Raw genomic sequence first — 24,095 nt, 5'->3', positions numbered from 1 at the left:
ACCCAGCTAATGCATGCAGCATTTTAATTAATACTCAAAGGTCTCAGAAGTTGAGCTAGAAAATATCACTCAGAGCCCTACCTGTCACTGATCAATGGACGAAAAGACAAAGGGAAGACGGGGACAGCATGCAAACCCACACGGGATAAAACAAACACTCGGGAGATTTGACATTGATCTATGGCAACAAAGTAGAGGTTATGGCATTTATAAAAAATATAATCCACTACCTGAAAAAAGGCAACTGGAAGACGCACAAGAAGTCCTGTGGATGTCAGGTTTTGTTTTACACACAAATTAAATAACCGTTTGATTTCCATATTACTCTCTGGCTGTTGTGACAATTTAAGGAAGGGATCGTTACAATAGTGTGGGGCAGACGGGGATACAATTTGATCAGCAGATGCTATCTATCTGCCTCCCATGCTGCCTGACCACTTATGACGGAAGGAAATGGCTGAAAGTAGAGGAGAGGAGAGCCCTCTGTCTTTGCAGGCCGAGTGCAGACGGCCATTTGTGTAGAAACCCATGTTCCCCCAGTGTTGCTCCGATTGACTGCACTTAGCGCCAACTTTGATGGCTGTTGGGTTCTCTAAAGCTTTAATGTATCCAGCTGCACTCGAGTTGGAAGTTATAGCAGTGGCCCTGGAGTGAGAAAAACTGTATTTAAAAAAATGGACGGACACATTTCGCTCTGGGTAAAGGAGGTTAGGAGGTTTCAGTCTTTGAAAATAATCATGGTCATATTTACTATCCATGTATTAAAGGGAGGAGTGAGAGGAGGATTCCTACATTTGTTGCAATCTGCAGTTTTACCATTAGAGGTCACTAATTCTTACATGCCAGACCTTTAACGAAAGAATACTCTGCTGACAGAATCTGACAGTTTAACAATGATCACTACACACTTCGTGTAGCTGAAACTGTCATTGATCAAGCAGCAGTGTCCACAGTTTCTTTTTTCTGTCTTTAAACCAGTAGTGGAGCCAGGATCTGTCGATGCCCATAGATTGTAATGTCTCATTGGAGCTGTGTAATTGACTTACCTAATTGGTTGACCTCTAGTATTAAATATATCAGCACTATTACCATTACATGATGAATTGTGTTTGGTGACTAATGACACTACTTGTGTCATTAGTCTAATGACACAAGTAGTGTTTCTGAGGATAATCCACTAGTCCTGCATGAACTAAAAGACACATACACACTACACAAAATATGTGATATTTGATACATGTTATGACTTGAAAATAGAGGGTTTTTTGCTTATAAAGTAATAATACCACAGGTTTCAGCAAGGAACCCTTTTTTGAGCCTGCAGATATTTGCAATGAGTGCTGCAAAAGCAAAATTCTGTTTTTAGGATGGCAAGTGAGGTTCAGCTGCTTTGCAGAACAAGGTCAGAAACAGTGATCACTGGAGGCCCCACAGTGATCTTCGGGTGCTTCAGTTCAAATGTGTACGTTTTAATATCCATGACGGAATTAAACGTCCATATGTAATGCACACACACACACATTGTCATAGGTCATTGTCATGCGTCAACTTAAAGCTGCAGTCCGAACCTTTGATGATTTTTGTTGTTGTTGATGTTGTTATTCTGCCTCTGTTTGCTCTTTGTGAACTGAAACGATGTTAAATTATTCATTTGCTCCATCCATTATTTGAAAACAAGCTTGACAGTAATACTATCACAGCCACCTGCCTCAGGGGGCATTTGTGTGCATACAGAGGCAGCACGGGGGCAGGCAGGGGCAACAAGCAGGTATTTTGTCAAATGTCTAAACTACTGTGGGGGTTTTTAACACTAAATTCACTTCCAAAGTCTTCCGTAACGCACTTCTTTCTGTTTTAATTCATACTCCATCCTGTGTGCAGCTGCCTGACTTTACTAGAGTAACATTGCTGTTGCCTCAGTCTGTCTTGACATAAAACAACTTGATTTCATTTGTTAATTTTCATAGGTTGTGCACTACAGTTTGAATCATAATAATTGGTGATAGTCACCAATTTTATATGTGCCTATATTCTATTTAATGTATGTACAGCTGCATGTTTCAGGTTTAGAGCTCAGTGGGACTGACAGTGCAGTACAGACAAAAGTGATGATCTGTGCCGGAGGTAGCACTTACCTGATATGTGTTGTCAAAGCTGTCATACATGAACCGTGTGATCAGAGACGTCTTCCCAACTGCAAGAACAGGAAAGAGACAGAATTCAATAAATAAGAGACAATAGATCTTCTTTCACTTCCACACAGGAGCATTGCAGGATATGGTTTCTGTAATGGCTGTTGCTGCTCACCATGGAGCTCATTACTGTGTATGGGGAGTGACCAAGGGTCAGCAGTGGCATCAGCTTCAGATGTAATTACAGCGCTGTTGCTGGAGATAGCATCATGTGTTCCCAATACACTTAGACGTCCCAATTCAATACATTCTGAGAAATCCATACACAATGGAAAAGGTGAGGGGAAAGTTAACCCCTCAGGTTGAAAGATGTACCTTTGGGGGCTGTTAACAGGTTACAATGACCACGTCTGTTATCTGCATGTGGTTTACATGGAAAGTTTCAACAGTTTTGGTTATTTTTGTCTCGTTGGTTTTAACTGGATAGGGATTAGAAAATACACACTGACATTGTATGTAGTCTATGTCACTGTAGCAACCACAGTGCAGCAACATGTAAAAGCTGTCATAGTTGTGAAAGTACAATGTAGTAGAAGTATTTTTAAAGAATTAAAAAAAAAGTTTTCAGGGGATTCATAGTTTCTTTTAAACCAGCATATTATCCTCAACAGATAATCCATGCCATGGGTCTGCAAATGTGCATAAATATAACGCGTTATTGTACCTTGAAGCAAAATACTAAAGTGTTGTTGCATTACAGCAAAACCTGTGACATCAATCAACAATCCATTCCCATTTAAATGCAGTTCCTGTAACAATCTGTTAACATTGTCAAGCTCCAACAATATTGACTATCATGATCAATGCCTATGCATTACAATTAAATGCACATTCAAAACTGCACACCATCTTATGCAAGGTAAGAGAATAAAAAAAACCCTCACCCTATACAGGGAACAAAATATGTACGTGTATAATGTGCAAAAAAAATGCAATTCCCCTTTTTTCAAAGGCAATGTTGGGGATAATCAATATCAGAATCATAATCTATTTTTTCAGACAAACTAAAAAACAATGCTCATTTACATTTTCACAAACTACCATGGGGCCAAAAGTGCACTTAAACCCACATAAATGATTTTATTTTATACATTTTTGCTCAGACTATATGTTGCTAATATTAATGTGATACATACAACGTTAGATCCTGTTGACCTAAATCTACCCGACCATTAGACCTGGTCGGGTAGACCTGTTTTTCTCCGAGGAGAAATTATACTTAACTGCCAAGGATCATTATGGAGGCGTGTTATGGTATGTGACTGACAAATGACTGGAGAACAGCCACCAAATTTATATCCATTCGATAATAAATTCATCATTTAAGAAGCATCAGGCACATTCCAGAATTAATCACTTATAAAAGAAAGAACTGGTTAGACATGGTGGATTTTTTGATAGATGGTGCATATGGTTGTCAGATTTTTTTTTTCTTCCCTCTGTGAATTCTTTAATGAGGTAGATTGAAGAGGCCAGTTTAAATCGATCACACCCTCTTATATTCATCTGGCAGCATTGCAGAAGGTTGGCTGAGGCCTGGAATCTTATATCCCTCCAACTTTAGGGGAACAGATCCAAAGTGCTAGTCCAATAAGCAAGTCAACACTGACTGGGAAGAATCTGCATAATGCTGACAACCACATTTGATTTTATTGACTTTTAACTAAAATGCCTAAATTAGCTAAATCCAAGTAAGACATGCAGATTATCATTATGTGCTGCTGCAATTTCACAGTTGTTTTTTAACAACACAAAGTATGCTGAATTATGAGGTATTGATGTTGAATGCAGTAACCGTGGCCACACAGTTGCAATTGTTTACATGAAGCGGAGTAAAAACTCCTCTCCTCATTGCATACCTGCGAGGCACGATTGGAAATGCAGCTTATTATGCTAATGTCTTTATGTTGATTTATCAATATATCGCCTGGCTTACTTGGCTCCAGAACTGTCCTACTTTTTTATCTGCAAATTAGTTGTTGTTCGTAGTGTTTTACCACAGTTGTCTTTCATGGTGTCACATTACTGCCTTCTTCTCTTTTATGTGTCCTCTTCTTCTCACTCTCTTCCTTTCATTTGGGAAATTAAAAAATGGTTTACTACTTCAAGCCACAGCCACAGGCTAACAAGTTACCCACAGTAAGTTGGTGGCACTTGACACTTGACATGTCCTGTTGCCATGTTATGGGCCAACTACATTATTATGTCTGAGTTACAGCAGGGTGCAAGATGTTGTTGAAAGTTGGAAGGCCCCCTCAAGTCAAAGCAACCTCACCAACCCCTTCATAGGATTCCAAGTTACATAATCCTATATATATCCTATGTTACCATAACACATCACAACATCAGAAGGCGGCACCAGTCCATTGCAGGGCCACATATAGAAACAAACAAATAATAATAATTAAATACAATAAATAAAAATAATTATAATACATCTAAAAAACATCGATGGACACCACCACCCACCCATCCAATCCCATCCAAGTCTTACTGAGGAATTGGGACACAACAGGCAGCCTTCAACATTTTTAAACCATTTTATTTAATGAGTTAATATTAACTAGCTAGCAACAGCTTGTAACATCTGGCAGTGTAGTATTATCCCAAATTTTGATTAATACATCTATAATAAGCCAGCCAACTCATAGGTTTTAGCTGCTAAATATTTGCTCTAGTGGGCCGAACATTAGGATAGCAAGTCTGATCCAAGAATCTTTGCAGAGGACTCATCGTCCTCAACTATTCAGAAACATGACAAATCACTCTCTGTACCCCTGTCACTGCTAAAAGCTTTAAAACCTAGGGACAGACACCTGCATCCTGTTCCCTCTTTCTTACATTAGGTATTACATGGGTGAGTAAGAACACACTCCAAACACAAAATAATGAAGGGCATTTAAGCATATGATTAAAATGTCAACACAAAAGCACTAAAGGGAAACAACTGTGCCCATTCCTGACTGTGCTTGTGCAATATAATTTCTCTTAATATCTTCAGATATGACTTAGTTCTATTTGTGTGAATTTAATTACTGGGTTAGAAGAAAGAAGCTTAGCTACATGGCTGCAATACTTTGATGGATTTTATTTTATAAGGCTAATAAATAGTGATTAACAAGGAATATTTTTATTACATTTAAGCATTAGCTCTGCATTTCCTCATCATAAGCTTTTCATCCTCTTTTCCGTGAAGCTATTTCAGAGATTATGATGGAATTCAAATGATTAGTGGTTTTAGTTGGACATTAAAATGAAATCTATAGCAGCACTGGAGATATCACAGCAATAACCTTGTTTCTTTGAAGTCGTGACATCAGTGTGTTCTCACAGGGCAGCGGGTTTACACAGAAAACTATGGCTAATTCATTTCAGAAAGAAAGGTAGTACTTAATTATAATAAGAATTACAATTTTAAACTGTCTGGCTACAGGCCAGCAACTAACATTAGACAAAATAATCAAGTAATAGGAACTAAGTGTTAGAAGTAATAACATGTTTATTAGACTGTAGACTGGATTTGCCCTTGATAACAAGCTTTATTCCATCTCTATTACTATAGCACTTTTAAAAAAACAGCAGTTTAACAAAGTGCTGTACACAGAATATTTAAGAACAAATGATAAACAATACTAATAGCATAAGAGCATACAGTATATGTCCTCTAATCTAAATATGGAGATTATTAGGAAGAAATCGACAGAGTTTCATTAAATAATTTTCAGAAAGAACAATAAATCAAGTACAATATCTTGATTATGACCCATACACTATGGGTGTTTGTTTTTGTGATATTTTTTGTTATTGTTTTATTCCTCAACATTACATAGCTGCATAATTGTTATAGAACAGGATTTAAATTCATTGTGCAACATTGTAAAGGATCTTGACATCATCTTGCAGTCATATTAAGTCCTCATGCTGGCATAGAAATAGAGAAATAGATAGCACCCGCTGACCCTTGACAGTGCTGACCTTTGAACGGATGGAGAACAAGAGAGTTCAATATGGTGGAGTCGTATGTAGCTCATAAGCAGTATTGCACCTCCCACCTCTTTTAATCTTCTCTGCTTTTTCACAATAGTTTTAATGTCCTTATTAGTGACTGCAGCCAAGCTAACATACGAATACATTTGGACACTGACCATGCAAGAAAGCTTGTTAGTCTGGGGAACAATATTTTCCCCCTTCAGTAACTATTGAAATAAATGGGGGACAATACAATGGTGAACAAAATAAAGAGAAAATGCAGAGCTGCAGAGACTATAGTGACTATAGTGATAGTTAATTCACCAGCTTGCCGTGACAGAGAGTTTCAAATCTGATATTGGCTGATTGGACCCATATCATCCCCAGTAGTAACTCTGGTAGAGCTGAAACAATTGCTCGATTAATCAATTACTAAATTAATCGTCAACTATTTTGATAATCGATTAATTGCTTTGAAGCTTTTTTCATTATTAAAACAAGATTTCTGATTGTTTTAGCTTCTTAAATGTGAATATTTTCTTAATTTTTTTGCACCATATAACAAACATTCGAGAACATCATCATTTCCACTTTTGACAAACACTGATCAACATTTTTTGATGTTTTATGGACCAAAATATTACACGATCAAATCGAAAGGATAATCAACAGATTAATCAGTTACGAAAAAAATAGTTAGTCGCAGCTCTAAACCCTGGTGACATCATCAGGGTTACTTCAGAAAGGTTCCTGCAGGTGCAACTGTTAAACATACCAACTGGTGTTTTCAGTGATGACTATACTGATCCTAATAAGTGTGTAAAATCAATGAAGCAAGCCTTTAAATACATTCCAGGTTAACATATAAATAAAATGCAGTCACTTTACTACAACACATTAACTTAGACCCTCTATCCAAGTGTCTCCACAAAAGGAATTTAACAACCAGTCAAGCTACACGTGTTGATGATGCTCTTCCACACCGAGTTATCGCTCAATTATGTAGCCAACTTATAGACACCTTAATGAATAGCAACATAGGATTACTGCTTAGTGGGTTTTCAATTACAGTCTTGGCTTTAATAAGGTCCCTGCTTCACATGATGCTTCAAAGACTTTGCAGAGTGAGTTAACAACGTGGGGGCCAATTAGTGGAAATAACGGAGCACCTGCTGCTGCACAACTTGCACCACCAGGACTCTGCTGTGAGCAGTGAACAGATGCCTCATCAAGGCATCTTATAAGAGCTGAAAATACAATTTTACAGCACATTAAAGGTCCCCCACAGTTGGGTTCACATTAGGCTCTGCCTGCTACTGCCATTTGTGAAGTACCACGCAACAGTGAAATGAGTGAATTAAGGATTTTCTCATCTCAACACCATTAGTGACAAGGAATCAAATGCATAATAAATATACTATAAGGAAATCAATAACACCGTTAGACATCATTATGAACAAATGTATCTATCAATCTAAACAGATTAAAAATAATTACTTTCAATGACAAAAGCTTGACCGTGGTCTTTTTCAGCATTAGCAGAAGAGTGATACTGTGTATACTTTAGTATGTAATTTAAATAGAAGTCAAAATAATAAAAAAAAAACATAAAGGTTACATCTAATTAAAATCAGCTCTGCAAACATTTGCAGTTTTGGACTCAAAAGCCTGAAAATATGGATCTAAGGCTGCATTTACACTGCATGGTACAAATGACCCAATTCTGATCTTTTCCCTCCCATGTGGCACAAATTAGATATGCCCCAGGACAGTGTAAGCAAGGGGAATAAAGCAGATGAATTCACAAGTCAGATCAGTTTCATGTCTCATTCATGTGTGGAAATAAATCAGATACGAATCAGATATGTGCATTTGCATCTACAATGTAAGCGAACAGATCAGATATTTCTCCGTCAATGTGACTTGTGTTTCCTTAAAAAAAAGGACACTGGCAAATTATGTAAATACGTGTGTACACTATCTATGATCACATGACTCTCTTTCAACCTGTGCGTTGGAGAGCGCGGGCTCAAAGCAGTGGACTCATTTTGAGGTTTCATGCCTTTTAAGCCTTTGGGGCAAAGGATGTGTACATTTCATAGTAGCACCACTTTCACTTCCATTTCGGCCAACTAACCATTTTCAGGTCATTTGCCACGCCCACCCTGTGGCTTGTTTCTCCAAGAGAACATGAGCTTCTGCATGATAATTGGAGGAACTGTCTGAAAGGCGGAAACAGTTTTTGATTGACAGTGTTGCAGGAACTTACACAACAGTGGAGCCTTTTCTGCCTCAGCCCTGTGTGGATTCCCTGGAGGGAAGTCTGTCGACAAATAGCTGTTCGTCGTGTGTTATTTGCTCTGCGATATAGTCCATTTTCATTTGTACAGATACACTGTAAATAAAAACACTATTATAGCATTTCAGTTTTACATTATTTTTACATTTTTTTATTAAGATTTTCTTGTTCTAGTTGTTCGTTTGCAGAATTTAAGTAATAATTTATGTACTGTACATAACTGGGCCTGAAATGGGCTTCCCCTGTTTCAAAGACTAGTAACCACCACTGTAGGCAACATATTAGGATTGCAGTCTATGAGAACATGTGAACATCCAGACTTTGGACAAGACATACTATCCCTTATTGATAGGCTTTATAAAGGAGAATAACTAACTCATTTATCCATATAGCCCTAAAGCTGTGTGCCAAGCATCCAGGTAAAACCACTGCTGTCATTTAGTGGCAGGCATTATAGAATAGCCTGGAGGTTTTGGCAGCCAATCAGAGCATGGCAGTGCTTTCTGCATGGGCCCGGCTCCCACTCACGATGAGATGGATAAAAATATAACAGCACATGTAATGCTTTGCTTTTGCACTACACAGGAATGAGAGCTCGGCATGACAGAGAGAGGCAGATATCTAATATTTATCAACGGAGAGAGGAACAGAGAAGAATAAGTGGGTATTTATGATTGTCCTTACTGAGTAAGGAGAGCAGAGAGAGATCGAGAGAAGATAGAGACCAGTGGGAGATATATTGACTCTTGAATCTGTGTACGTGCTTATTCACAGTCACAGCAGCTGACATACAGAACACACCAGGAGAATGCCAAACACCAGATGGCCTTCAAATCTTTCCTTTAGTCCAATGAAATGCACAGTCATTTGAAAATCAAAAGAAAGAGTCTCCCCGAACACTCTGAAAAACACCGTGTACACTGCACCAGATATCCAGCTTTTTAGAATTATCGTTTGATCACACACATGCATTTATCAGAGCGCACCGGGATCAAAATGAGGCATCGAATGATAACAATGACTGGTGATTTTCCTCAACTTTTTCCACCCCCCCTGCCACAAACAGGTCAATGTTCCACTCATCCTGAGAAATATCTCAACATCTCACAAATATAATTTTATGCAGATGTTCATGGTTCCGAGATGATGAATCCTAAAGCTCCACTGACTTCTCCACTAGCACAATCACTGTAGGTTTTTAGTGTCATGTCAAAACAACTGCTAGTTATATTGCCATGAAATCTGGTAAACCAGTTTACTACTGATGAATCCTAATAGCCCTGGTGAACCACAGACTGGATCTGTTGTAGCCTTTGTACTTCGTATTAATTTGGACTTATTAATTCATATAGAACAGAAACAGACAATATAATATCTGCTGGCATTACGAATTATAAACTATCAAGATTGATTGTTTATATGACTATTTCACAGCACCTGTAGAGACATTGGACACATCCATTTACCAATACATCTGAATAATGGATGAACAAAGGCTGAGTTTCCTGTGCATACATAAAGCACTCAGAAAGCCATTTCAGCCCTTATGCAGTCTAATGAGGCATTTGACATTAGTACACGCAACAGTGATACAAACAAAATATACACAGCAAGAGCACAATGATAACCATCAATGTGACACTGGTTTTGAAATGCACAGTACAACTTTTGTGGTGTCTTGGGAAGAGAGGAAGAAGTCATATGTCTGCAGTTTTAAGGCCAGAGGGCGCAAGAGAGAGACCCACTTGATGTTTTAATGTTTAAATTAGATTCCATTCTCACAAGGCAAAGGGCAGCTGGAGACTGGAGAAATGAAAACAGAATCCTTTAAAAAAAAAAAAAACACAAGACACACACTTTAATTTATTTCTTCTTCTGTCTTCCAGACATACAATATGTTGCACCACTTCAGATGTTATCAGATCTACTCGTCTTCTTATGTTTTCAGTTGTGCAGTTGTGGGGTTGACAAAGCAATTTTATGAATCTGATTCCAAATATATAGGACCTAATCTCATTACTGAAATTACAAACAGGTGTAACAAGTGCCTCGAAAAGACTGCTGCCATATTCTCTCACCGTCCCTAGCCTCTGAAGCACTTAAAACAATCAAACCAATATAAAACACTATTCACAAGTGAACATATTAAATATTAATTCAGCTAATGTTAAGACAAGAAGGGGCAGGATCTGGTTGGCTTACCACCTTGACTAAATAATTTAATCCTGCAAATGAGATCAAATTATTTCCAATTCTACTACTTAATTTCCCAAAAGATCTGCAAATTGATCTGAAATGATACCAAAGCTTCTGCCTCAAATTCTTAGATCCCTGGCTGCCCAATCCGCAGAGTCTTACAATACTGTTCAAAGACAGGGCAAATAATCTCAAATTTAGTAGTTTAGTTGGACTATGGGCCAAACACTATACAATGCCATCTGAGAAATTAATTAAACACCCACTGTCTGCTTATTACAAGTCTGGTATATACACAAGGATTTCTTTTTATAGTGTTTTAGTCTGTCTGCTAAGCTCAGCTATGACCAGGTTGTCCTTCTACACCTACAAAGATCAGTGTCATTTAATCCATTGCACTTATTAATTCTTATGACAAACTTGTGGAACTGTTCATATTTTCAGCCCAAACACTTCATCTTACACCAGAACTAACAGTTGGTTACCGAAAGAGATAATAACTCATTCTGCTAATTAAACAGTTGCAATGTGGGGGCGTTGGGCTGTTCAACAAGAGAATGTTCAGAATCAGTCAAGGATTTGAAACTTAAGAACCACAGAGCTTTATCCGAGTGTGGGAGTAATTTGTCAACAGACACCAAACTCAATATCTAAGTTATTTTCACTGAATGAGGGAGGAAAATATCTGACTACAGATTTTTCAAACTGTGTTAACTGGATTGTGGTGATTCATGCTCTCTTATCGTGTGTTAATTTCATTATCTGGCTTTCAATAGGTGCAATTTCCTTTACTGTTAAAAGGAACACACTGACACAACACAGGAACATGTTGTGCTAGTATTGACCAAAGAGCAGAAGTGGTAAGGATGTTAGATTCAGTTTTTATTATTTGGCTGGAACATGATGATGCAGTGGAGATGAGCACATTGCAAATGGCAATCTTATGTGTCATGTATTGACGAGTATGTTATGAGGAGATTCATTGGATGATGATTTTTGGTCACGTGCACAGTGAGAGATTAATGGACGATTGCTCAGGAATACATGTCAGACTAAACCTCAACTTAGTCTGCATGGTTTTCCATCGATACTGAATTAAATAAGCAGACATTTAGGTCACCAGTAAAATTTGCACATGCATGACAAATTGCCACAAAACTCTGAGCCATCTGATCAGTATTTCTCTACAACAGGATTTGCATATCAAGCTTGTTTAAACCAGTTTTGACCGGTCAGTGAGTGGTTATAATGAGGCTGTGTGTGGCATGGTAAGCTGTTCATTCTTCTCAAGAAAGTGAATTTTGCTTCCTGAAATGTTTGTATATCACAGCTGCCATCCTGCTTGGGGCAGAAAGATTTCAGAGATGTTATTCCTTTGAGTTCTCATTAACCATGTTTCCATTCATCTACTGTATGAATATGGGTATTTTGAATATATAGATAATGTGTAAAATCTAGTTTCCAGTTACAGTATATGGTTCTTTGTGACCATGTCGATCATTTTAGCTCTCACTGGGCTACAGCATTATGTATGACAAGGTCATCCTCCTTAATAACGCACATGATGTAGTTGATGGAGACATACAGTATTTTGTTTTTCTTTATCTCTAGACTTAATTAAAGCTGAGGTCCATGATAACAAAAAGATCAACGAGATCAAGATCAAACACTGCAGGACTGCAGCTGCTTACCATATTGTTTAATGTACACTGAAAAATGGTAACGATAAATGAATCTTATAAATGTTCTTAAAGGTTTGTTTACACACTGGCACAACCCTGCCTGTGTTTTTAAGTATGATCTGTTGATAAATACATATAATGCAAACAGACAGACTTAAGGAATGCAGTGTAGCCTAATTTAGTTTTGAAGATAAGCTACAACATGTTTATGCATTGGAATAGAACCAATGGTCTCAACAAAATATGATTATGAGCACAGCCACGACTAGCCCAGGAAGGAAATGCTTACTGCGGGTTAATTTTACATTGTGAAATTCTACCCTGTTTACTTTCAGATCTGAGTTCCACAGTAGGAACAAAACAAGCATTGTAACCATTGTGTCTGGGATCAAGGCTAGCTTTTGCTCTAAAGCTAAACTTTTCCCATAGCTTCTAAAAGTCTTTCACACAACATCTAAAATGGTAACTGGAGAACTTCCTTCCTGTCCATCAGAGTATGATGTCAGAATGATCACTATAAAAGAAGAGAAAGAAATATTTAGCCTCGAATTAAAAAGAATAACATGTGCAATGCTAAGAATAGTCATCCTTGAATATAGTGGCATCAAAAGAGCAAGCATGAACGCGGTCCTTGAATTGCATGGTGCTCATCTTCAGACCTCTCCATCTACAAAATGATGGTCTGGTCTTCCATGCATGCATACCTGCCAACATCCAGTACTTTCTTAACTGGAGCAGAAACATTTAAAGCATATGTTCACACATTTTTGGGTTGCATGTCGATGACTGCATCAGGCCTACATGTACCAAAGGGACAAGGGTGGATAATAGTGGCCCAGTGGTGTAAGATTGTGTGAGTGGTCAGAGAGTCAAATAGCAGATATTGGTCCGTCTGTTTTAGAGTCTCTGAGAAACCTAGGGGGGTTTTCAACAAACACCACACTCAAACTCTGAAACTATTTAAGACAGAAAATCATTCTGCCAAAGGAAACAACTCAGAGGCAAATACAGAGCAATATGGTTTATGCAGGGCAATGTAATGAGAACTGTACTGAACTTCACACTGGAGAAACCAAACAAGGCATGGCCAAGCACGAAGGATGGCAAAGCACGAAGGAAGAGAAGCTGTCCACCTACATGTGAAGGACAAAGGACACACTTTTGATGATGAGAATGTTGTATTATGACCAGGGAAGACAGATGGTTTGAAAGAGGAGTACAAGAAGTCATTAATGTTATCCTGGAGAAACCATCACTCAACAGTGGAGGTGGCCTAAGACACCATCTATCAGCCACCTACAATGTTGTCCTGAGCTCTCTTCCAAAAAAGATTAATACCCACATACAGAACAACAAAGGTGAACTCCAACACTCACACAATAGCAGACCAGGTTTCTTAGGTGACCTCGGGGGTGAAGCACACATTGTTTAATTGAACTACTCTCTAAACAGGTTTTCTGCTTTCAGAGACAAAATATCTGGAAGAAGCATGAAGGACAAACATCTTTAACTTAACTCAAGGAAGTCCAGTTGCCTACAGCTAACACCTGAAGATAATCTAGGAAAGAAACCACATCCTACTGAATGTTGAATACCAGCAATGAGCAATGTCGGATACTGCAGTTTTGATTATCCAGCACAAGGTCTGAAGATTGATCAGACCTTCCACATGCCAACTGATCAACCCATTGCCTATGCCATGGATGCGGGCCAAGCTGTGCTCACAGCACCCTTTGCTGGACAAGTTGTTAATTACTTTAAATTGTCTGTGGCAATTGTAGGATGGATATTTTGAACTTCAACAGGTTTAGAGTTTGAATTATCATCTACAACTGTACTATAGAAACACACTGTGTGGACATATTGAATAAAAGGTGCGTTAATGTAGCTACTTTGGCCAATTTCTTCGCTGTACTTCTGTATCAGTGACAATAAAGTCTTCATTCATTCTTTGTGTTAATAAAATATTTTAACCAAGGCCATCAGAGATGGCAGACTTCACCCCATTCACCCAACAATCATTTATCTTAACTATCAAATGATCCACATCTATGCATATCCATTCAGTATTTCTTTTGCACACATTTAAAATTTGCATAGATGGATGGAAACATAGTTAACTGTTGATTCAAATCATTATCAAACATTATTCAAAAAACATGACAGGCCTGCAAGTTAAAGGCAGGTTGAATGCAGGCTATAACAGGCTGATTTCAGGCTAAAGAAGCCCCGTGACAAAGGCTCATGTGGGGAGCTGCAAAAATGGTAAACACTCATGGAGACCTGCTGAACTCAATGAAGTGTCACATATCCCATGCTGGGTAAGTGACAGCCTTCCTCCACAGTGGGGATTTTATTCACAGGGCTGTTCTGGTTGAGCAACTGAGATTATGTTTAAATGGGATCCTTTGTCCCTCTCGGCTGGGAGAGCTCACTTTAAGCAAGAGTCCAATCTATTTCTAAGACACACAATTTACAGGGAATGGTCTTCAGTTGGGCTGCAACAATTAATCAATCAATTATTAAGCGATTACTAAATTAATCAACAACTATTTTGATAATCGATGAATCAGTTAAGCTTTCTGGTTTTTCTGATTATTAAATGAGAATAAAATCTCATTTATTTGCTCCATATGAAAAAGAAATCATTAAAACTGAATAACCAAACAAATAACCAATTAATCAAATAAATTATCGACAGAATAATCAATGGAAAAATCGTTAGTTGTAGCCCTTGTCTCCAGGTTGTTTCTCCTGCTGATTTATGTGAGGCACTTAAAAAGTTCCTGTATCCTTCCTAAAGTCCTTCTTTAAAATAACAGGGTAAGGATTCACAGTTGTAATAAAACAGCACCAGCCTTTGAGACTTCATTTCCTGCCCTTTGTTTATCTTTGTCAATCAGATATTGCTTCCAAAATCCTTTCACTGGCACACAGAGAGAGGTGGAAGTGAATCAGACACTTTTTCTCTTTCACTGCATGGGCAGCAGACATATTTGCAATCCTGTTTTATTATGGGAAGAGTGGAAATTGAGGCTGCACTTTCCGTGGGCCTTTGGGAACAGACCCACTCAGCTATGCCACACAAGGTATGTATGTATAGAGCTACCATCATTCTGGTTGTTATTTCTGTACCATGGACCTGCTCCTACAGGATTGAAACAACCCTTAAAACTGTTAATTTCCAGAGTTTCTCTTAGTCTCTTCAAGGTAGTGCAATAAAGTAAAACTGATAAATATTGTCATAATGGATTATTTTACACAATTAATGGATTTGTTTTTGTGCTGAATAAAATGTCAGAAAATTGTGAAAAATCGGCCACAAATATTAAATGGTAAATGTGTGGTTTTTAAAATATTCAGTTTACCTTCAAAAAAAAATTATTGTAGTCAATTACCAAGCAATGAATTGGTAATTGACCAATTATTGTTCAACAAAATGGCCACAAGGGCAGTTCGAGAAAATATTAAATAATAAATAATATATAAATAATAATAAATAATATGCTCAGGGACACATTTTCCTGCCTGAAATAACTGGACTAAGGGACTACATGTCACTGGGAGTGAATCCTATCCATAACCTGCACTAATAGGCAGCTGAGCCAATCAATAGCAGATCAAAGCTGTCAGGGACTTGTTTCCCCCAATCCATCCCGGAAGAAGATCACTTGCCAGGAAGACGCAATGAGATGTGAAATGAAAGTGATGGTCAGTTATCTTTAAACGCAGCCAGATTATCAGATGTTACAGTGAACTCAGAAATGAAAGCTGGACTCCCGCAGACTTCAATCTTCCTGCTAGAACAAGGGAGTTTTTTTTCCGACAACCTATCATCACTCCCTCATTAAAACCAAAACCCACAAGCTGAATGTCTGGTGACGGCTTCCTCTGCAGCCATTTGTCCATGCCATACTTCAGCATCCAGTCTCAGTGGAATGTGAGGCTCAAATATACATATACTGGAAATGTTCTTTCAATTCATGACTTGCAAAAACTAAAAAAAAATAAGCAGCACCAGGTGATTTAGAAAGGTGATTTCATCGTCCTAACCTGCAGAGCTTAGTCACCACATTTCACACACCAGAGGCTTTCGGCAGATCATGACATGCTCTTGCAAAACAAGGAAAGACCAATTTTCAAGACTATTCTGTTGTAATGTGTTGCTTCCTGGGTGTGGTGTTATGTTACAACTAAACTCACAGCCATTTTCATAGGTACACCTGTATATTAATGCAAATATCAAATCCACCATATCAGACAACATGAGGCAGCAACTCTTTCCTGCTGCCTGAATTTCTTTTAGCCATGTAGACTTGGTCAACCCCAGCATTGGAGACAAATTGAGATTTAAATAACTTTGAATGTGACATGGTTGTTGGTGCCAGACAGGCTGGTCTGAGTATCTCCTGGGCCTTTCATGCATTTCATTTCAACTATAGAGTGTTGTGTAGAGTTTATAGAAAATGAAAAAGAGAAAATATCCAGTGAGTGGCAGCTTTCTGGGTGAATACATTTCGTTAATGCCTGTGGTCAGAGGAAAATGGCTTGGCTATTTTGAGATGATAGAAAGGCAATAGTAATTCAAATCATTACAACCAAGGTATGTAGTGGACCATATCTGAATGCACAACATGAAAAATCTACACTTTATTAGGTACACACAATACCTAAAGAAATGGTGAATGTACAATATAGTATGTTCATATTATGTAGAAACTACACATGTAACTATACAAAGTTTCAGGGAGCTGGAACGTTTGAGACTAAACTAACTCATTTTATCTGCAACCTCCTCCTGATTCACGCCTACAAAATCTTCTCATCACTCGATGTGTGTCTGTTTCTGTGAGAAAACAGGTCCACATACATTATACACGCATTATGTCCCAGGAGCCAAGTCCAAGTCTGACGTTTTTATGGGCTGATCATTTCTTCACAGTACACAAAAAGAGCTGAAAAACACATTTTTCTTCTACAGTTACCAATTCAGGTTCTGTATGTGTATGCTTATCACTGCATTTCCACAGATAACCACATATTATCGACTGTATGTGTGCATGTGTGTTAAAAAAAACATGCACCTGCATCTGTGGTTTCACAGCCACGGAAATAAAAGTGTTTCGGTTGAAGTCAAAACCCAGAACTACATTTACCCAGAATACAGTTTCCTGGAAACAGTAATTGGTGCATAAGACAACCAACTGAACCACACTTTGAAGCACACCAGTCCAGTGATTCAGCAGTATTTTGCATTATGGCAGTCTCTTTGCAGTCAAAGATGGAAGATGTCATTTTGATTCAGGAAGCTAAATCTAATGGCAGCCATGCAGATGCATCTACCAAATGTATCCCCATCTGTTTGTCTGAGGCGAAATTTAGCATGCAGCAAAGAATTACCGCCAAACAATTGACTTTCACAAAGTACCATTCAGTATTGCTTGTTTAAAAACTTGCCAATGGCAAAACATCTATGACCTAATGCATAAAAGCAAAGCACTGTGAAGCAACATGCTGTTTTCACTAGGAAAGTGGGCAAACAGCTGATCAGCCTGCTTAAATCCCTCAGCTTTGTCTAGAAATCTTTAGCCAGGCCTCTTTTTGTTCAGGCAGTGTAGAAACACCAAAAGAACTATGCAGGAGGAGAGACTTCCTGACAGCTCATTTAACATTCTGCCTGCTTCCACCCACTTATCCTGGAGCCCCCACTGCTCTGACGTTAGCCGGTTCTTTTATGAAGAACAGAACATCATGCCATTTTTCCCTTCAAAGCACATTTTTACAGAAACTTCCGTCGTTATGGGCTTCCACCATATCAAACCAGAAAAGAAGAAGTGGTCTTTTCGCCACAGCATCTGCATTGATGCCACTGCTCCTGACACACTTGTGCCCACATAAATAAATGATAGTGGCAGAGCTGACAGGATTCAAGCCCCACCGGGGCTCCAGCTACAATTATAACAGACATGTCAGAGGGACACGGCTTCACCGGCGACGGCCCAATCCAACACAGGTCTGGCACTACCACTGTGTGGTTGAGTTGATAAATAAAAGTACCAATAACAGGCGCAGACTGTACTCCTCCTGACTGGCTGCTACACCTCACTCCAGACCTGTAGAGTCCCTAGAGTTCAACCAGTTTACAATAGAATGAGGTCACAGTGCCTTTACCTTTTAAAGGTCTACTGTATTACACTTCAGAGGGTTTATTGGCAGATATTGAGCATACTTACATAGGGCTACAACTGATTTTAACTGAACTTGTTTAGTCCGTAAAATGTCAAAAGATGTGTTTCTCAAACCTGGAAATGATGATGTTCTCAGATGTCTTGTGTTGTCCACAAACAAAACTATTCAGTTTTAATGATTTATTTGTTATGGAGCAAAGAAACCAGAAGATATTCACATTTAATTTGAAAAATCAGAAAGCTTGTTTGAACAATAATTACTGTTAATTATTATATTATAATTAATATAAAAAAAGATGAATAGTTATTAATAATAGCCTTTATATGTAAATATGGTGAGGACAGAGAAGACAGTGGGATAATGGCTACGTGTGCAGACGCTGTGGCGAAGTCAAGCTACGTTAAGACATACCCCATCCATGTTCAATACATAGACTTTATGCCCTTTGTTCTCTATATTGTGAAAAAACGGTGAGTCATATTGTGAGGTACTCTGAGATTCCCACCCCCTTCTAGTGTTGAACATATGGAATCAACAAAATTATATTTAAAAAAATAAAATAAAATCACCTTATAACACTTTGTTTTTTAGCAGAATTTAGAATAAAATATGCTAAAGAAATACACCAGGTATTACCTGAAATTCGAGGTAATAACTGTATTTTATCTATAATACAGATCATAAACTGTAGATATTTAATTTTAGAAAGTATTTACAGTGTACTGTCACTCTCCTATGAAAAGCAAAAACATCTCAAAAGAAACGTTTTCATGAGTCCAGAGAAACAACCTGTGTGCAGCTTTATATCCCGATATACAGTATTCTTTATATCTGGCCATAGCCTGAAAATATTGAGATATTATCTGTAAGCTGTATCGTCTAGCCTTACACTGGACCTTTAAAACTTCCAACATTAACAAGCTAAATGCTTATCTGGCTAATAAAACATTTACAGCATGCATCTGCTATTATTACCAGAGTAAATGTCAGCAGAAATGTATGATAACATGCAATTTTGCAGCTGTGTCTCATTCTAACATTAGCACAGACAGATACATAAACACACTGATTGGTGCCCTCATATTTGTCAGAGCCATGACACAACCCAAAAAGGAAATTATGGATCATTAGAATGGTTGACAAGCTAGAAATTAAGTAATGTATTGTTCCTCATCAATAATTCAGGCCTACTTAGGTAAGATCCAACCAGCTTCCGTTTGCATGTGACACAAATTGCTATCATTTCCTGTAGTGCTAACAAACTTTCATTTCACAAAACCACGTTACAGAGTAAAACCGATGAACCCAGCAGAAGAAAAGACTTTCAATGAGAGGAGAAGAATGGGGGCAGCAGAAAACCTAAACAACACCACAGACGACATATCAGATGCTCATCCTGTATTCAAGTAACAATAAATGAGAGCAAAGCATGAGAGATATGAATCAATACGGTTTTCAAGAGTTGAAATTAATATGGCACACACAGAGACGGACATTTATAGCAACAATCAAAACTCTGCTTGACATTTAATTAGTACCATGTAATTCTAAGAGCTAGAAATATTTTTTATTTTACACTTAATCTTTCACTGAATAAGAAATGATGTCTCTTTATTTCCACGGGTCTAACTGTAATGAATCCATGTTCAGTCAGCTTTGTGGTCTGCTGTATACAGTCTACACTCAGTATACACTCGATGACATTATGTTTGTGCTGCCAAATCTCCTTTGGCTTGTTGCTTGGCACTTAATATCATAAAAATACCCAAGAGGAAAACCTACCAACAAGGCCAATGGTTGTTCTGAGGTTTCTCTGTGTACAGTATCCTGTGCCTTTATTATTTACATTTAGAGGTGAAGGCACGAGGGAGAAAACTATTACATAGGTTACAAATAATTATTTTAAAGCATATTTGATATATAGTCTTGATTAATTCTCCATCCTTTAAACCCTTTCCTTCATCATATGCCATTTTAAACTGCATAGCTCTGGTGCTAGTGCAAGTCAGAGCTAAAAGACCACCATTTATACAGTTATTTAAATAATTCAGTATGCTACACTGCTGTTTTTAGACAAATATACTATGTAAAACACGAATGCACTATACTGGATGATCAGTCGGACCTGCTGCTGTACTGAACTATGACTAATGTGGCTCCTTTGGCTACTCAAGACTTCTGAATTAGGGCATACACAGACCTGCCCTGTTGTAAAGATGTAGACACTCAAATCAAGTCCAAACCAGCTCAGAATATTCTGATGTTGTTGCTACACTGACTCCTCAGAGAAGGAAAAACTCTTGAGACTGTGTGAGAGGGTGCGTGAGAGGCGCATGGAACTGAGTATGTATTTAGATTTCCGTTTCCACAAGAGGATGATGACGAAGCACTGATGTGTGATTTTGACGCGTCATGCAGAGATTTCAAACAATGATTCATGACGCAAATCATCCCAGCAGTCCAGCAAGTCACCCCGATATTTACACGTGTAATATATGCAATAAATGTCCCTTGTTCTATCTTTGTTTGGCCAAGAACTTACCATAAATGTTTTTCTTTATTATTTTATAATTTTCTCCTAGTATGGCAGCCTAGCACACTTCTCTTAAATCCCCGCCTCAATCTGCAATGCCTCATCTATCAACTTCTTAGTGGGCTAATAGGATTAGTTAGACCAGCCATTCCCAAACTTAAGAGCACCGGGGCCTACTTTGAAATCTGAAAATCCTCTGAGGTTCACCAAAACCTTAAATCACGACTGCAACACACGAGACTAGGATCAATAAATCCCTATTATATTGTAGTTTTCTTTGGAATATGGGATAAAAAAAACATCAGTGCAGATGAATCGCTCCATTTCACTTCATTACTTGCATATTACTTGCACAAAGTGCGTAATTTTTATCAACATAAATATTTATGAATTAAAATTAACAAATAAACACTGAGTGCAAATAATGAAATGTTAGGCCTGTATGCTGATAGGCTGACACTGGTTATTTACACATAAATTGTCACAATATTGCTATATACATTACCTGCTATACTAGGTCAGATAAAATGAAAATTAGAATGGTCAATATTCTTGAATAAAACTATGTTGTTTGCATAGGCTACTCAGTCTGCTGTGTAAGCTATTGTAGAAAGCGAAGCAGAAAGTTTACACCATATACTTATTAGATGTCACATATAATTAGTGACATCTAATGGCGAGACTGCAGATTTTAACAAACAGAGGTCTCTGTTACCAAAGTGTGTCTGGGAATTAGAGTGGAATATTTGTACTTCTTCGTTTGTGAGCTAAGCTTCTGCTAACACGTGATCTGGCTGGTTTATCTGCTCAGGCTACTGTAGAAACATGGCGGTGCAACATAGCAGCCTCTGTAAATCAAGGCCCTTGCCTATAAAAAGCTTATTCTAAAGCTTTATAGACTATATTGTTATGGACTTATACAAACAAACAATGGCTCCAATATTATTCAAATCTTCTGATATTAGTCCAATACCGGGGGGGGGTTTGTTGGTTGGTTGGTTTTTTTAGCTTACACTATCACTCAGTAAACCATTTATATTATATTTAGGTGACCAGTATCGGACCAATACCAAAACCCTAATACAAACATACTAGTTTGTAGTATATTCAGTTATTGCCAATAAATGGACCTTTAAGTATTTTTGATTATTCATCACACGTCATATTGTCACTGCAATATTAAACATTACCACATTTCACATGTTTTCTTTCTCCAATGCTAACACACAAACTGGCAGAATGGAACAATACCAGGACAGCACACACACACACACACACACACACTGACAGCCTGGGTGTGTCTCTCAAGTCAGTACACAGGAATATTTACCAACTTCATCATCATCATCATCATCATCACCCAGCACCAGAGCTGAATCAGAGCTGCACTGACACAACATGATTCACGATAAACTGATAAACATAATCCTATTCATCATATTAAAATTCAGATTAAAATAAGTGGGGGATTAGCATTATTAGCATTGTACTATTAAACTTAATAGGGGCTGCGCTGAAGTCTATTGTGCTAAGCCATTTAAGCTGGTAATTTGATTGAATTACACCACTCCTCCTCCTCCTCTTCTTCTTCTTCTTCCTCAGTATAACATCAACCATGTCAGTGAAGAAGAAGAAGACACTTTAAAACATGTAACTCAGACAAGAAGCAACAACCCCGACAGGAGCTAGCTTAACGTCTCCAACCAGATGAACTTGCTGACCGGGCAGCAGCAGCAGGTGCAACGGGTTCAACTTCCCGAGACAACAACTTTTTGTTGTTGTTGTTGTTGTTGTTTTTCAAGAGTAGTTTAAATAAACTGTGTCTTCTTACCGCTCTGTTCCCCCAGAAAGACGAGTTTGAATTTTCTTAAAGGATTCCCAAAGTCACTGCCCACGGACATTTTGTTGAGGAGGAGGAGGAGGAGGACGAGGAGGAGGAAGAAGAGGAGGAGGAGGAGGAAGGGGGGACTGTGGACACCGGAGGACAGTCTGGTCTAAGCTCACACTTTCTTTCTGATGTTCCCACTTGAGTTGGCTGTTGGTCGGTGGTGGATGATGCTGCTGCTTCGGCTGCAGGATGGAAAAGGGTGGTTATGCTGCTCCACTTTTTCAGTACCAGTCTCTCCCTCTCTCTCTCTGTCTGTGTGTGTGTGTGTGTCTCGCTCTCTGTCTGTCTGTCTGTGTGGTGCCTGTGTCTGTGTGTGTGTGTGATGTGAACGCACGGCTGCTGCACCGGTCCGTGACGCTTGGAGTGATTCTCTTTTCCTTTTTTTTTTAACCCGAGGGTTTCTGCGCATGCGCGGCCTCTCCTCGTTTCCCCGCCGAACTGACAGCCGCGATACAAAATGACGTCATATGTGTTGGAGGAGACAGGGAGGAGGCAGACAGGCAAGTGTTCTTCATCGGTCTGTCAACTTCTTTTCTTTGTTTAACACAAAAGTGTTTGAATTAGTTTTACTCATACAACATGTATTTATATTAACATTTTACATTTTATGTTTATACAAAATGTAAGTATGTAAGTAAATGTATACAACATTTTTTGTTGTATTGCTGCTATGTTAAAACAATTTCCCCTTGGGGATGAATAAAGTATTTCTATTCTATTCTATAATGTATAAGCATGTCTTTCAGGGCTTTTCCACAGCAGGTATTTCTACACAAACACAGGTTTTAGCAGTAACATTAATTAGGGTCCCATTCCAGGTTCAAGAGAGCCAGGGACATGCTATTGTTCAACTGAACACTTTAGCCCAGGGGTGTCAAACATACGCCCCCGGGTCAGAACCGGCCCACCAGAGGGTCTAATCCGGCCCACAGGATAAATTTATGAAATACATTATTTTTCAGTTCCAGATGCCCGTGACTAAATGGTTTGTGCCTTTAAGTTGTAATGCACTTGTAAATTGCAATTATTTCTCTCTTCAGGTTGTTCATAATATGTTTTGTAAAAAAAAAAAAGACTTCATTAAATGTAAAATAAAGGGAAACAAATAAAGGGTTCTTGTTTGTAGGTTATGATGCTGTCATTGTAC

At 38.3% G+C, this 24,095-nt stretch overlaps 1 protein-coding gene across 3 annotated transcripts in view; it reads right to left on the bottom strand.

The window, feature by feature from the left end:
- The window catches only part of rab6ba (RAB6B, member RAS oncogene family a), a 46,811-nt gene extending 23,532 nt beyond the window's left edge, over positions 1-23,279 (bottom strand). The window contains exons 1-2 of one of the 3 annotated variants that reach the window (XM_058638942.1): positions 22,892-23,279; positions 2,136-2,194 (exon numbers count right to left, since the gene is read on the bottom strand). In XM_058638942.1, coding sequence (XP_058494925.1) covers positions 2,136-2,194; positions 22,892-22,961 — 129 coding nt within the window. In that variant the 5' untranslated portion in view covers positions 22,962-23,279. The remainder of the gene's footprint in view (positions 1-2,135; positions 2,195-22,891) is intronic. The other 2 variants (XM_058638943.1, XM_058638944.1) reach the window with 2 other exon arrangements.
- Positions 23,280-24,095: the final 816 nt, after the last annotated feature.

Source organism: Solea solea, chromosome 9 (genome assembly GCF_958295425.1).
Source record: "Solea solea chromosome 9, fSolSol10.1, whole genome shotgun sequence".
Taxonomy (NCBI): domain Eukaryota; kingdom Metazoa; phylum Chordata; class Actinopteri; order Pleuronectiformes; family Soleidae; genus Solea; species Solea solea.
This window is presented reverse-complemented; position numbering and strand designations above follow the sequence as displayed.